Source organism: Lycorma delicatula, chromosome 10 (assembly GCF_047948215.1).
Source record: "Lycorma delicatula isolate Av1 chromosome 10, ASM4794821v1, whole genome shotgun sequence".
NCBI classification, from domain to species: domain Eukaryota; kingdom Metazoa; phylum Arthropoda; class Insecta; order Hemiptera; family Fulgoridae; genus Lycorma; species Lycorma delicatula.
In genome coordinates this window covers 28091489-28109042 of record NC_134464.1, presented here as the reverse complement: position 1 = coordinate 28109042, position 17554 = coordinate 28091489, and the positions used below count along the sequence as shown (strand labels likewise).

The 17554-nt window shown below is 28.8% G+C and overlaps 1 protein-coding gene across 1 annotated transcript in view; it reads left to right on the top strand.

Moving 5' to 3' along the window:
• The window catches only part of LOC142331812 (acid phosphatase type 7), an 82803-nt gene extending 69133 nt beyond the window's left edge, over positions 1-13670 (top strand). The window contains exons 8-10 of the mRNA XM_075377942.1: positions 2061-2232; positions 8964-9101; positions 13280-13670. Of these exons, the coding sequence (XP_075234057.1) occupies positions 2061-2232; positions 8964-9101; positions 13280-13372 (403 nt within the window). The 3' untranslated portion in view covers positions 13373-13670. The remainder of the gene's footprint in view (positions 1-2060; positions 2233-8963; positions 9102-13279) is intronic.
• Positions 13671-17554: the final 3884 nt, after the last annotated feature.

Genomic DNA, 17554 nt, shown 5'->3' with positions numbered 1-17554 from the left:
GCTGAGGTAAGTTCTCTATAAAGGGTGCTGAATTACAAAAAGGAATGACTATACCTATTCTTCAGTATAGAGCTTTATGTACCCACAAAAAGTTGTAAATAAACTATGCTAAAACCTTACAATTATTGATTGACTAGTTTTCATCTCAAAGATGGTGTTCAATTATAGATGTATCTATAATGTTTATACTCCCCTAAGTTGTTTTGTATTGTTTATAAATTATATGTAATATGGTATAAATATATAATGAATGTATATGAACAGTATAAAACTAATAATTAAAAAACATAAAATAATGTAAATAAATGCATATGTATTATTTAATAACAATGTAATATAAAAAAAAAAAAAAAAAAATAGTGATTTGTGCTTTATGTATTGATTTTTAATGCTTTCATTCTTATTTAAATAACTGCTACTTTGTGATTTCATTATAACACAAGTTCTGAATACTGTTGAATATTTTTACTACATCAGCTTTCTTTTGAAGTGTCGTAAAGCAGATCCCATGAAGACTTCATTGATATTCTGTTAATGTAATTGTGATATAATTTTGTAAAGTGATCAAATTAAATATATATTGTATGTTGTTCAACCATTTAATAATTAAATTATCTTTTAAGGTTAATTTGTATTTTTTTTTAGCATATTTGGCCAATTTATGTGTTTAGAAATGTTCATTTTTTCTACTTTTGTTGTTAAGCCCCATTGTCTTTCATGCTAGCGTGCTCTTAATATTTTTATCCATCAAAAAAATATTTGTTCAGGGTTATGGTAGGCAATTGAGGCTGAAGCCTACCGTATTTTTATTTAATATAATCTATTATTTTAGTTGTCAGCTTGGAAAGTAACAATTTTATGTAATCGATAGAATACAAAAATAGGTGTGCTGCTACTCTTAGAAGAATTATGTTTATTTTTTGAAAATCCCTTTTATTCATAGAATCTAAATTTTTCAACGCTCTAGGCTAATTAAAAATTTGAATTCTGTAGTAAGTGAACTAAGAAATATTTGTAAATTTTCTATTGACTTCGCTTTTCTTTTGGACTTTCTTTTTTGGAACTGTCAACCATATTTAACTGGACGACATAAGTTCTTTAATATTGTGCTCTGATAGTTCTCAATATTCTTTATTTTATTGAAGTAGAATTATTTTAATGTTTATTAATTTAATTAGTTATTTTATGCAGTTTAATGCTATGTACCCTTTGAAAATAAAGCTAACTCTAAACCCATAATAGTAACTCATCACAGCAGGTAGTTGTGTTGGTGATATATTTGTTAATACTGTTATAGTATAAGTCTTCTATATTTTTCTCTTAGTCCAGTTTTAATCTTTGGGCAAACTTAAAGAGATGTTTTAAGATGTGAGGATGTACAATTTGACTAGTACTCAAATCAGTTCCATCATCTAACTCTTTATTTTTATGAAATCTTAGTTTAAATTCACTATTATTTATATAAAATTATTATTATACTAATAGAATTATTATTAACACATTCTGGGTCTATAGCACTCAACAGAAACCCAAGAGTAAGAAATTCTTGTCTTAGGTTAGAATTTATTTTGTTGCTTCTTAAGTAAGAAGGTAATTAATTTATTTTACGGAATTGCAAACTTTAGATTCATACTTATGTTTGGTTCCAACAATGTTGAAATTCTGCTAATATGATTGTTTATGTAGAAGTTAAGTTATGTAATAAATTAATGCCCAAATTTAAAAAAAAAATATTCTATACATGGACCATTAGAGAGAGAGAGATGTGTGGAAACTCCTCCCTAAGGAAGCTATAAACTACTATGTCTGTCAGTAATGGTTCATATTTATTTTATTAATTCAACGAGTTTATCAAAAAATGTTTAGTTTCGCTTTTGTATGGTGTAATAAAAAATCACAGATTTCTATTTATTTTGGTCCAGGTGCCATAAAAATTGTTAAATTTATCAAGTTATAGATTTACATAATCCTGTTTAATTTTTTCAATAATGTACTTTTTATTTACTAGATTATATTATTTTATAATCAATATTAATTTTTTTTATGTGTTTTGTTTGTAGGTTTGGTTTGGAAAAATTGTTTTATGACTATGGTGTTGACTTGGAAATATGGGCTCATGAGCACTCATATGAACGGTTATGGCCTGTGTATAATACTGTTGTGTACAATGGTACATTAGAAGAGCCATATACTAATCCACGTGCTCCTGTACACGTTGTTACTGGCTCTGCTGTAAATATATATACATTTTATTACTTTTTTTATTATAATCATTCAAAACTAAGATTATTTTTCATTATAAATTTTTCCTACATTTTCCCATGTATTAACAGATAAAATGTAATAATTATTATTATAAAAAAAAAATATATATATTCTTTAAATATAAATCGTTTAAATATATCAGACTAATTAATACACCATCAGTTATTTTTATTTTGGCACATAGTACGTGTTAAAATATATTTTCTCTTTATTAAATGTTAAAATCAGATTTAGAGTGTGATTGGAACAGGATGGTGTGGTAGGTGTCATTAGTTGAGTCCTTAATGGCAAAGATTATAAGGAAATGTTCTGCTCTATTTTACTGAATCATATCATTGAATATCTCATTCAGTTTGAAGCTTATTTCATAATTTTAACTTGGAAATGTTTTGGAAAAATTTGTTTAATTTGTAACAATCATTCAGATCAGTTGAATGTGAAATTCTCAATTAATAGATTTAGTTGATTAATATAAGTAAGTTCATAATTTTTTGTATATTTCAAAATCGGTTTTGTTATAAAATCATTGAATTAAATCCATTTTGATTAAATGTCAACAGACAGAAATATTCGTATTTTTAATTAAAAATCTTGTTTTATACAAATAAAACATGATTCAAATAAAAAAAAAATATTATCAAACTATTTATTTGTAGAATGTCATTATTAATCAAATAATTTATATAACCAGTTTTTTATTCCATATCAGTTATTATATGAAATGGATTGATTTATTTTATTTTCCAATGAAATTTATACTCTTTCTTTATAATATAATTTTGTAACTGTAAATTAGGTATTGTTTACACATGCTCAGTAAAACCATATGTTTAGTTTTTGTTATTGGTTTGTTGCTACCAACAAACTTTAGTAGTATGAAGATTGACCAGTGGATTGGTTGAAAATTGATGCAGTACTGGTTGAGCTTGAGTTTAATGTAAAAAACATCTTTATGTGTAATAAATTCCATTTTCACATTAATATTAATGCATCGATCCAGTGTGTAGCGGTTTTTCCCTCTAAATTCTTTCCATAAAGATCGAATGAAATGAAATTTTGACAGTTAGAAAATAGCTCAAGGAACGTAAGTTTATAGTGGCAATATCTGCTTTTACCTTGGGGGTGGATACCACCCCTTCTAGGGGGTGGACATTTTTTCACTCAAAATATCCCCGGAAATCAATAGAGGCACCAATTTCAAGCAAAAAATGTGGTATGACATCTTTTTGATAAACCAATAATTTTTTAGTTATTTGCGATTGAAAATGTTGATTTTCTACCAAAAAAAGCATGTTTTTGAACGATTGGGAATAACTCAAAAAATTAACATTTTATAAAAAAAAGTGTAAGGAACAAAAATGAAGCTTATAAAAAAACAGAGAAATTGGCTTTTTTATGAGTGCTTTTATTGGAAAAGCTAGTTCTGGCTTGTTGAAGGGGACTTATTTTTTGTGAAGAACTTGAGTCGAAGTATTTAACGTCAAATAATGGGCAATAGATACATTTTTCGAGAAACATTTTTTGAAGGGCTTAAAAAGACCTTTAAAATGAGTAATGATAAAAATCGATTAGATTACTAAGCGAATTACGATGAGAAAAAGATGGGTCGCTGTAATTTAAAAAAAAAAAAGTGAGCAGTAAAACTAACACCATGTCCTCCATAATTAAAATTTATTGTATTCCCTCTACGATTCACTTTATTCTTGTATTATTTATGTGATCCAGAAGTTTAATCGGCTTAGAATGCTCGATTCTGAAAAAAATTGATTTAATGAAAAAACTATTTTTTCAATTTTTTGAAAAATTCACTTTTTTCAAAATTACTCAAAAACTAAAGATGTGACGTAAAAACACAAAAGTAATAAAAATCTATCCTGTAATTATAAAAATGTAAAACTCAGCAAATAACTGGCAAATATACTGGTAAGACATACGGGTGAACAATTAAATCGTATCAAAGATTTCTCAACATTTCTTGAGAAAATGTGTTACGAATCATTTATCAAGGCAACTACTAAAAGTAATGCTGTACAATTATCATCAATTGTTCTGACAATTGATGCTATAGATGAGCACGTTAAACGGGTTTACTACCAAATGCAGATATGGTTGGGAAAAAAGATATTTGCCCTACTGATTGGGGATGGACTAGTGACAGTGAATCATTATGCCCAATCAAAATGAAGAAAACGCCTGCATCAGAAGAACTTCTCAAAATTATTTTCTGCAATTGCATAAAAGGATGCGGCGCAGCATATAGTTGCCAAAAAGTTGGTCTTTTTTGCAATGCTACATGTGGGACATGTTCTGGCGATAGTTGCAATAACTCTGTTCCCATCACCGATCAAGATGAGCAGTCGTGCGATGAGAGTGATAATGATGAATGATTCATGTTTTTTTGTATAATATAATGTATAATTTATGATATTTTGAAATAATATTGTAATAAAAAAAAAATGCAGTATCAATCCACTGCAAGATATTAAACACCAAATTTTCCCTTTATTTGCTTGTAAGGGGTTCTTTTTCAAGGGTTGAAATGTTACAACAAATCAAATTTCATTGAAAAAACTAAAAAGACTTTTTCAGTGTATATATATATATTTATATAAATCTTATATATATATATATATAACATTATATATATATTTATATAAATCTTATATATATATATAAAAAAAAACATTTAAAAGATTTTTTTTCTTAATTTTTCTTTATAAGGAGTAGTTTTTAGCGGTTGAAATGTTATGGTAAAATTTCATTGAAAAATGTGAAAAGACTTTTCTTCAGCATATTGTCATCAATAAAACCTTTAAAAATTTGATTTTTTCTGAATTTTTCTTTATAAGGGGTGCTTTTTAAGGGCTGCAACATTGAATAACATAAATTAAGTTCAAAAACGTAAAAAATATTTGTACTACAAATTTGAGAATGATATTAATGTGTAAAACGTTTCATTCTATTGGTTTTTCATTTTTTTTAATAAGGGGTAGTTTTCATCCTTAATAAATAAAAAGCAGGAATCGGCAATATATAACTTTTGAAGTAGAGGGTCTAATTAGCTTAATTCCAAATTTTTATAAAAATCCAAGTTTATGGAAAAAATTGGGAGGTAGACCCTATTTTTACTGCCATACACTGGAACTATATTTGGAAAATAAATAACAAATTTTCATACATCATTTGTAGTCAAAATTAAAATGCTTGGAAAAATTTTATAAATATTTTAGGGAATTTATTAAAACGGTGTTTATTTTTAATCAAACTATTAAAAGAAAAATTGATTTTTTTAAAAATTATTTATTTATATTGTATTACTATTAAATCACTAAATAATAATTATAATTTTAACAATAATTAAATAGGTCAGTTAATGTAAATATTAATGGTACATATTCTTGAGTAAAAAAGTTAATGGAGTAAATTGACAGAGGTTTTTTTTTATGTTTAAAGTACATTAAATGGACTAACTTTTTGGAAAAGCTCACAAGCTTTTATAACACCTACCTGATAGAACAACATTTACATTATAGAAACCATCCTTGAATCACCATCCTGTTTTTTATCCAAGTTAATATGGTTTTGGATCATTGCAAGTAACAGAATTTTTTATACATTACAAAATTATTATTCAGTATTTCCATCACAGGCTTTGAGCATATAAGATGTCTTATTTATGGCAATGAGACCAGTGGTGCAGCTGGCTTAATTTCCATGATATTTATTTAAGGATAAGGAATCAAGGAAAGAAAAGGTAAGAGAGATCAGCCATTGGAGGACTATGAACCCCTCGAGAGATCAGAGTAGTTAAGTGTACCACTCAAATCCAAATTGCTTGAAATTCAACTGACGACTGACTGTTAAAGATATATAACATTCATCCTCTTTAATAATAATTGGTAAAATAATTTTGGCATATCATTGCAACAATTTTCAGAATATTGTTATGCAATTTGTTAAGAGAATGAGCTCTGATTTTCCATTTCTTGGGTTTTTCTTGAATTTTTGTCCGGTATAATCATCAAACTTTAAAAAAATGTAACTCGTAGGTGTATAATCAATCATTTTACTTGGAATGTTCGAAGTAGTGTAGGCACTGCGATTAGTACTTAGAGAGGTTAGCGTACTAGGTAGAATGTCAGGTAGCAAGAAACCAGTCACTTAGTAACACTTACATATAATTTCACATTTGTTTCCCTGCTTTATAAACAATATTTTTTAATATTCGTTCATCGTTTCTGTGTTTTATAAACAGTATTTTTTCAGTTCTCATCACCAGCAGTTTTTTTTTTTTTTAATACTACCTTCTCATTATTTTTACCTTCACAATACCTCAACCAAGATTTAACCATGGATTAGAACAAGAAATGACTTTAAAAAGTCAAACCAAATGTGTAATAATGAATCTTTACTATAAAATAGTTGAAGAAAATCCAGAAATGTTTATTCAGAAATTCAAGCTTTCATAGATCACCTTCGTGGCATAATGATATATAAAATTATAATAGGAATCAAATAAACTGGAAATAAATGAACATTTTAGTAAGCCCAAAAAATCGCAAAAATTAACATTGATAATTTCAAAAATTTGCATTAAGAAATATTTTATATTAAATAGTGGCAAAAACATTTTCAACATTAAAGTTATTAGCAATTGAAAAACAGATCATTCAGTTCTACTGCAGGTAAATTGCATGTACAAAACTTAAGGAAAAATTCTGAAGAATGTGGAATATTAGAAGGAAGAAAAATTGGTAAAAAATACATTTCATGTTTCAATCAAGTTATTTAAAACAAATTCACTAAACATATGTAGGCCTATTATTTTCTGAAGTTAATTACACATACACTCAACAGTTGTAAAAAAATAGGGTTTGATTGATGACCTTGTTAATGGCTACAAAAAAAAAGTATCCAAAAGATTAAAGGTGACATTAGTATATGCCACCAGTGCTACAGAAGAAATTCCCAAATGTATTTTTATATTTAAATCAGGCCAAAAACAAGAATACTCTAAGAATATGAATGCGAGAACTATGAAAATTATGGAAACGAAGTTAATACCTTTCATTTTGTTAATTTTTGGTAACTGACAATGCATGCTATCTTACATAAAGTTATATAAGGCATTGAATGTAAATTAAAGAAAAACCTGTTACTTGGCCATAAAGCAGATAAGTCCTACTAAGAAGAGTACTACTTCAACAAAATATTGGAGGTTTATGGTTAGAATGTATTACAATAGCACTGTACCATCCTGAACTCAACATGATTTGGGCAAACATAAAAAGTAAAGTTGTTAAAGATAATAAATAGGTCATGGCAAGAAATATAATAAGAAAAATGTCTGAGAAAGATTTTTATAACTGCCAGCTGAATATTAGAAATATTGCTGTGATGTGAACACAGCACTTAAATAGAACAGAATTCTCGTGACATGGACAGAATTGCCAGTATACAAACCTTAAAGATTTACAATAGCTATCAATGATAGCAAAAGCAGTAACAGTAGCATTTATGAATCTCAGTTTGAAAACTTTGATGATACAGATGGCATAAATAGGCTAGAACTTAATTAAAATAGGATTGCCACTAAATTAAAAAACCTTATTCTGCCTCTCTACTTTTTGTTTTTATTAAAATAAATAAATGAAAATATTAAAATCTAAAAATAATAAATAAAATACAAAAAAATTATAGAATGTTAAGCAAAAGTGTAAAAGGTTGAAGATAAAAAAAATAAATTTAATATTAAATGAAATGTAAACACCACCAAAACAGTAAATAGATAAGTTAAATTTACCACATTAATTCCAAGAATCGATTTTCATAGGATTCTACATCTTCAGTTGATATTAAATTCTATAATTATATTAAAATACATTTATTTTATAATTTGTTTTCTTTGTTACTTTATTATTCCAGTACTGGGACAGCAGAATTTGCTTATTCATTGATAATAATTTTCAAAATTTAAAAAAAAAATTGTTTTTGCTTCCAGTTAGCATTGAGATATATGGTTCAAGTTTTGTAGATATTGAATTTTATGTTTCTAAGTTTTTAGTTTTTATTCGTTTATTTTTTGTTTTTGTTGGTGTATTTTTAGAATTTTTTACTGACTGATGATGCGGGGTACTGCAAAACTTGACTTTTGATATTAGTTTTCTAAGTTCTGTTACTTTGTTTGGTGGTTGTTTTTGTTGTTATTTGAGGTTATTTGGCACAGTGGTCGGTATGTTGATGAAATATTTGAATTTTCAGAAAATTATGTAAGTAAAAATATATTAAGGCGAATAATGAATGGAAATGACATGTTCACTGAAATAATGATTTATTGGTGGTGACTTTTTTCTATTCACTGTGAATTTTAGGTTTTATGGGAATTTAATTTTATTTTAATTTGTGAGCCGTGTGTTATAAATCATTTTGTACATTTACCTTGATGTAGAAACTAATTTTCACTTTATTTTTAATATTATCTCCTTTCCTTTATAGGATTTAAAAAGATATACTTCAGAAATGTTTGCTTAGGTTTGAGATAGTATAATTATCAGTTTTAAATTTTATTTTTTTTACTTTATTATTTTCAAAATCCTTAGTATTTAGAAAATGAACATTCTTGTTAAGTATAGTATGCTCATGCTATCAGCATTAATATTTTTATTATTGTAATTCTTTTTTTTTTACATTTTTTCCAGGGTTGCAGAGAGAATACAGATGGCTTTATTCCAAAACCTCAGCCTTGGTCAGCGTTCCGTAGCAGTGACTATGGATATGCAAGGTTAAAAATACACAATGCAACTCATATTCACATAGAGCAGGTCTCTGATGATAAGGTAAATATATCTATTCAGAAGTGAAAATTCTGTTATCCTGATTAAGAATAAATACTCTGGGAAGTTGCCAGGTGTCTCAGAGATAACATTCATTGCACAGATTGACGTTCAGTTCAGCTTTCAGTATAACACTTTTTATAGGGTTTGTTCAATATAAAATAGATTTTTTTTCTGGTGGTAATATATTTTCTTCTGTGACATGTTGTAGAAGTACAGTTGTCTTGGATATGGTGTATTATCTTAGAAACCTCTGATATATGTTTGTGACAATTAAGATTGGTTGCTCATTTTAATTTTCAATTTAGGTTATGAATAACAACTTCTAGAGTATGTGATGACTATTTTCCTATCCACAATCTGATGGAACTTCATTTTGCCAGCTGTTGAGCTCTTATTTAAAACTAAAATTCTCATAAAGCATGATGACTTATGCTATACCAAATATCAATTATGAATGGTTTTTGCAATCTTGAGGTATCAAAAGTTTTTCCAACAATTCCTGATTGTGTGGTCAAAGTAAATTTTAATGTGGTTAAGTTTAACTACATTTTTCCCCAATTTTCTTGTTCAAGTCCGCGATGAATACAAAAGCCAGATGTTAGGGTGTGGTAGATGCAGTAAAAATGAAAGCAAAATGCGAGCAGGAAATGGGAAGATAGAAATGGGATTTCTATCTTAATTCATATTGACATTATTCTGTACAGATTTTGATATTCATTAATAGAGGAGTGTAGATAATCAAGACAAATCATATTGTGATCATTGGGATTCACTTAATATCTTTTTCTCTGAATAATCAGTTTTTTTCAGTTTAATCTCCACTAGATTGACTGGAGTCTAAACAAGAACCTCTAATGTTTTTTGTATTGATAATTGTTTTAAGACATTACAGTTTGTTTTCAAATGTTCAGTACTCTAAAAAAAAATATATACTATGAAAGAATTTCTATTAAAAATATAATAATATATGTTAAATTATATACAGTACTGATATATATATGAACCATGATTTATTTCATATATTTTTGTTTTGGTTTAGTTTTAAAGTTTTATAGAAATGATATATAAAAAATAAAATGTAGTTTACCTTTGTGTTTTGTATTGATTTTCTTGCTAGAGACTTATTTATTTTATACTTTTTATTTGATACTTCTTATATAGTCTTCTAGTAATAGGTACAGAATAAGTGTACAAAGTTTCAGTTCTTTATTGATCTATGGTCAATCCTAATATTCTGTCCCTTCCTTTTGCTGCTTCTCTGGAAAAAAATTCAAGATGTATTAAGTTAGGCAGTTGTGGAGGCCAAATTGTTTGACATTACAATCACCAAAAATATTCTTAGATATGTCATAGAACTTGAAGCAGTGTGTTATTAATTATGTTATGTTGCAAATAGCAGTATAACATTTCATTCTTCTTTAGTTTTTCTGTGAGTGGATTCAAAATTTTAACAACACAGTAAACAACTATGTTTACTGTGTGTGTTGGGTATCGTGTTTTTAAATAACATAGGACCCACAATTTGTTATTCAAACCCTGACTTTCTCAGAACACAGCAGTTGCTTTTGAATAGCTCGTGGATTTTCTCTGTTTTAAAGGAGTTTTGTAATTTTACATTCAAAAAGTATTCGTCCATACAATGTGAAAAAAATTAGCTTACCTAGTCTGTTCTAATCGTAGTTGCCTTTGAAATTGACTCAGTGGCCCTTGTATTGCTGGAAAAATTTTTCATAGTCCCTTTTTACATAGCGGCTTACTGCAGCGCTACATTTCTTATTACTTACTGCCACAGACAAATTGGAACCTATCAGCAGAATATTCAGCTTGGCAAAAACCAGAAATCACAAGGAGTCATTTATGCTGAATAATAATTGAATCTTATGCTGAATAATTGAATAATTCAATTGAAAAGAATTTCATGCTTAACCAAAAAATCTTGTATTTGATCATGAATGGCTTGGTGAATTATCTTACACAATCACCCATTCCCACAGATTCCACAGATCTATTGCACCAAACTGCTTCATGAAGACAACACAGAACTTCCAGATAGTGCTATTTGATGGCATTTTGGTCTTTTGGTGCATATTATTGATTCACTATGCCACAGTAGTGGGATAAAACCAGTCAGCATTACTTTTACTGTCCTCACTTTTGTTGTCTACTTTGAACTTTCAGATATTGGGATATGGTGACTTATTCTGTGGTAATTGAGGTTTGGTTTCTGGGTTGTAAGTGTATACTTAAGCTTTTTCACCAGATGTAATATAGTTTGAGCAAGTTAGAAACGCCATTGGTAAGCTTCAGCGTGACCTGTGCAGGTTCAAAACAAATCTCTTTGCTCAAGCAAAAGCAGTTTTGGCACAAATTTTGCAGCCACTTTTTACACCCAAATCATCCATTAAAATTGTGTGTATAGTACCATCTTCACTCTTAATGTCATCTGCAATTTCTTGGATAATCTGCTGATTTTCCATTACCAAACAGTACTGATGGTTAATGACGTTTGGATTTCAGCTTGGCAGCCTATTGATTGATATGTTGGTCTCTCTCAACTGAAGTTCAGTCATTTTAAACACACTTTTACTAATTTTTAATTTGTGTAACCCCTATATCTTTGTTCTTAAAAGTTTGTTTAGTCTTATAAATTAAACCACTTTAGGTATTATCATACTTTTGTCAAAACTTATGCAATAACATTGTTCAATACATTCCATAATTATGTCCTAAGGAAAAATGTGACAAGCACCTACTTTTCTAACATGCACAATGGCTGCTGAACAACAAATATAACATGCTCTGTTAGGTTACAAAAAAACAGAGTTTTACCCTTTCTACAAAGTTTTACTGCTTGCATTCAAATACTTTTTGTTAAAAAATGTGGTGGTATGTTACTTTTTGAACAGATCTCATCTGTGAAAAAAGTTTCATGCGGTTGTATAAGTTAAAAAATATTCACAATTTGCATCATCCTAGATTGATCCAGTCTCCAACAATTGGTACCTTTTAAAGAAAATAATCTTTTTCCTTATGACTGGTCTGGTTTTATTATTTCAATTAAATTGAATTTAAATGCATTAGTGATGATTAATTTTTAATTATCATTAAAACTGATATTTGTTAAACTTAAAAATTTATTTGTTTAAAAAAATTAATTAAAAAGTAACAAAGAAAATCCAAAATTTATTAATGGTGTCATCACTGTTATAAGAAATATGTCAACAAATCTAATAATTTAAGAATAAATATTACACACAAAAAAATACCTTGCCTATGGAATTTCCACTATCAGCAGTTATGTCAGGTGTCTAGGTGGTTTATTTAATTGAATCTAAATATTAATATTGTATAAAATATAAACCACCAAACCACAGTAATTAGAAAAATTAAACTTATATTAATTTCCAGTGACTAGTTTTTGTGGTATCACAACTTCATTTAGTATTAAATTCTATATCTATTACATTAAAACATTTTCTTTTAAATGTTTGTAATTGTATTTGAAATAATATTGTATATTTTGAAATTTTGAATTATATTATTCAAAAATAATCTACTACTCTTATATAATTCTTCTATAATCAGTCCTTTCAATTTACCATCATAAACAATTGAAAGGATTTGTTTTAATGTATTAAATATAGAATTTAATACCAGCTGAAACCCACCGGGTTGGTCTAGTGGTGAACGCGTCTTCCCAAATCAGCTGATTTGGAAGTCGAGAGTTCCAGCGTTCAAGTCCTAGTAAAGCCAGCTATTTTTACACGGACTTGAATACTAGATCGTGGGTACTGGTGTTCTTTGGTGGTTGGGTTTCAATTAACCACACATCTCAGATATGGTCGAACTGAGAATGTACAAGACTACACTTCATTTACACTCATACATATCATCCTCATTCATCCTCTGAAGTATTATCTAAACGGTAGTTACCGGAGGTTAAACAGGAAAAAAAATACCAGCTGAAGATGTGGGATTCTGCAAAAATTCAATTCTTTTAATTCATATGGTAAGTTTAACACTTTACTGTGTTTGGTGGTCTATATTTCATTTGATATTAAATATGTATGTAAAATTTATATTTACTATGATTCAAATTGTTTATTATTGTTTACATACATTTTTTTATTTTAATTGGACTTGTATATTTTTTCTGTTTGTTTTTTTGTTGCAAATAGGGAGGACAGATCATTGACAGCTTTTGGATTAAAAAAAATTACCACGGTCCTTATAATAGACCAACAGAACAGACTGGAGGAATTAATCCATAGATTGTATACATTACTAAGTTGAAGAATTTGAAAAAAGAGAATGTTTTACGTAACATTTAATTATTTCCCAAACTAATTTTATGTATATAATTGTATATTTCATGTTTATGATTGTTGTTATAATCCTATTTTTTTTTTAATAGTATGTTTTATTTATAAAATAAATCATTATTATCATGTTTTTATTATTATTTGATTAGTGTATTTATTAGGTTTAACTGGGCGGATTACATTACTTTATCATTTCATTTATAGATCTTTATTTTATTTATTATAATAAAGCATTACTATTTATTTATTTATTTTTTTTATTGACTGACCATATAAAGATTTACTACTGTTATTGTTTACACAGTACATTTATCAATAATTAAATTTGTATTATGGCCATAATAAAAGAATAGTGGAGTTTGAGCACTGATCTCTATATAACTGGATAGGGAATCCCATGTATTGAAATGGTAATATTTGAAGCATAATCTAGAGCCACTAAATGAGTGGTAGAACTAAGTAAAATGAACGGTACTTACTCAGAAGTAAGTGTAAGAGTAGGGGTAAAACCACATTTTAAACCAATGCAGTAGAAGTGTTCTGATTTTGCTTTTTGAATACTGATCTCTATGTAAATTTTCTGTCTGTAAATTTAAGTAAACTAAATTTCTGCTTATGTTGCAAAAATGACTGACCATTCTTTTGGTTATCTGATTTTTTTCCTGTTTAGCCTCCGGGAATCACTATCAGATATTACTTCAGAGGATGAATGAGGGTGATATGTATGAGCGTAAGTGAAGTGCAGTCATATACAGTTTCAGGTTGACCATTTCTGAGATGTGCGGTTAATTGAAACCCAACCACCAAAGAACACCAGTATGCACCATGTAGTATTCAAATCTGTATAAAAGTAACTACCTTTACTAGAATTTGGACGTTGGAACTCTTAACTTCAGAATCAGCTGATTTGCGAAGATTCATTCACCACTAGACCAATCCGGTGGTTCTTGGTTACTGACTTGAGTAAAATAAACATCCCAACCATCACAATTATAGTTGCACAAGCAGTGGTTTTATTTAGTTTCCAGCTGCTCATTCTGCGGCGCTGGTGTATACTTCAATATTGAACACTTAATTGTATTTTGCACCATAAGCATCTGCTATCCAGTTATATAGAGATCAGTGGGTTTAAGGTATGAATTAAACAAAAACTAAAATGCTTGCAGTAATGTTGTTTCATTTGTAAATCTTCCACTTCAATCATTTTTGTTACATAATCAATAAATCTCAGTATATGATATCCATGTCATTATGCATGCATTATGATTTCATAATGCATACCATTCATCTCTAGCCAAATTTCATATATTGTTTCTGCCCAAACATGATGTAACATAAATATGTATATGATTGTAATTGCTTCCTTAATTTTTTTCCTTAAGTGATTCAAGTCATATATTTTTTGCAAATATGTTTTTGTATATATATTTATGTAAAATTTTTACATATATATAGAGTGTTTCTAAAATGGTGGGCTGGCTATACTTTATCGGATTCTATTTGTAAAATTAACCAAAAAATATCCTTAGGAAAAATGGCAATTTCTTCTTTGTTCTCTCCCTGTCTGCCATTTTGTTATTTTTATATAAAAATGTATATCTCAAGTTCAAATAGAGGAATCACATTAATATTTTGTAAGCATTTTTGTAATAAAGTTTTAAAATGAGCAAAAAAACAGGACTTAAATATCTTTGCAAATTACAAAATGGCGGCTATGTTTATTTTTCAATCTGTTACATCTCCATAAATATTAGTTTTATAAAAATTTATGTTATTGGCTAAAATATTAAGCCTTTTATTTTGAACGAAATTACATTTTATTTTATGAAATCGGTTAACAAATAGCTGAGTTATGGCAAAAAATTGGTGTAATTTTGTGTCGGTTTTCATAACCTCCACCTTATATTCAATTTGATTAAATGTTAACTGTTTTTATTATTGTTAATTTTAATATTGTAAATTAGTATCAAATTAAGCTATAATTTTCTCACAATAAAATATAAAATTACATAATAATAGAACAATTGATATTAATTTTTCACATTTGAGTAATTTTATACAGCAACTATTACTGCTGATCATGTTAACAATGTAAAAATGAAGCTTCTTACGACAGGAATGGTGTTTAAAACTAACACTATCAGCCTATCTGGAGTGATGACAATCCTCATGGTATCTTCCAAAGTAGCCATCAAAAAGATTTTTCTTGAACATACAAGCGGGTATTTTTAATGACTATCTTTTGGGTTTTGTCATTCTACCAAATCATTTAAATAGAGAAAATTATCTGCTCATTTTCTGAAAATCTTCCACATTTTTTTGGAATCTCTACAAGTAAGAGGAAATATGTGGTTTCACCATGATGGAGATCCAGCACATTTCAGTCAGTTGGTATCAGATTTCCTGCATGAAACTTTCCATGAAAAAATGGATAAGTTGTGGATGGCCAGTGCTCTGGTCTGCCCAACCACCTGACTTAAACCTTCTTGACTTCTACCTGTGAGGCCATTTGAAACATATAATTTATTCAACTCCAATACCCAACATTGAGGATCTTCAACAAAGGATACAAAATGGATTTCAAGAAATTAGGAATACTCCCATCATTTTTGAATGGTTAAGACAATCTCTTAGAAAAAGACTGAAGACTTCTGTAATCTCTAATGATGGTCACTTTGAACATCTCTTATAACTTTTAACAGTTGTTAATTGTTTATTTTAAAAAAAGTATACCTAATGTTCTACAACAATTAACATAAGATTATCACAGATAGTTGTTTTATTTTTTTAAATATGAGGGTTATGTTTTTCAAGGTCCGATTGGTCACAAAATTAAAACCACAGTGAAAATAAAAAAAATTTTATTTCTGTCAAGTACTTACATACTTACGCTATTTCTCTACATAGTCGCCACTCCGATGTAGACATTTGTCGTAGCGTGGTATCAACTTTCCAATACCCTCGTCATAGAACGGAGCCGCCTGTGTTTTCAGCCATGTGTCTACGCTGGTCTGCAGCTCGATGTCTGTGCCAAAATGTTGTCCTCCTAGCCAGCGTTTCATGTAAGCAAAGAGGTGAAAATCAGATGGAGCCAAGTCCGGGCTGTATGGTGGGTAATCAAACACTTCCCAACGAAAACGCTGCAGGAGCTTCTTTGTTACAGATGCAGTGTGCGGCCTGACTGCCTGCATCATGAACATCTGTACATCCTGCTTTAAAGTTCCTGCACCATTGTCGCACTTTGCTGTCACTCATTGAAGTTTCACCGTACATATTATTTATTCGTCTATGAATTTCAGCTGCATTACACCCCTCAGCCTGAAGAACTCGAATTACCGCACGCACTTCACACTTGGCGGGAGATGCTATTATTATAGACATGTTTATGTACTAGCTGCGTGTTAGAACTAAACGAAGTGACGCGGCGTGATTGAAGGCCATACTAGAGATACTGCGCAACACATATGCGCAAAGGTTCATCCGATTTTTGCACGGGTTTTTATTTCGCGACCAATCGGACCTTGAAAAAAAAGTAACCCTTGTATTAGGTCTCTTATTGTGAGACTACTTACTTTGGTGAATACACCATGAACATTGGTTGATAAATCATGTCATATTATGATCTGGGAAACATAAACATCCATTCCTTTATGAGATGATGCCAATGAAAAATGTTCTAAAGATTGTCAGAGGCTTAACAAAACTTTAGTCATTGTCAGTCTGAATGTCTAAGAATGTTACCTTGATACAAAACCAGTTTGCCAGTCACATGTTCCAAGAATCAAAACATTATTTATCTTTGAAGAGTTACGTTCAATTTTTTTTACAGAAACACACTTTGTCATGTATAAAAGAAGCTAAGATCCATCTGCTGGCCAGCTTCATTCCTTCCTAACTTTTAACAATGAAAAATGTACATATTATCAGATGTCATTGAATCTTGGAAAATACATTTTTTTCAATTTACTATTTTAGCTTATAAAAATATTCAGTGATTAAAATATTGAACTAATTAGTATATCAGTTGAAGAATTATTAAGCGATTTGAACATTCTATTCACACTACAAGAATAGCAAAACATACCCTTTGAAGTGATAACCTTTTGTGTAAACTGATAAGAGAGGACTGTG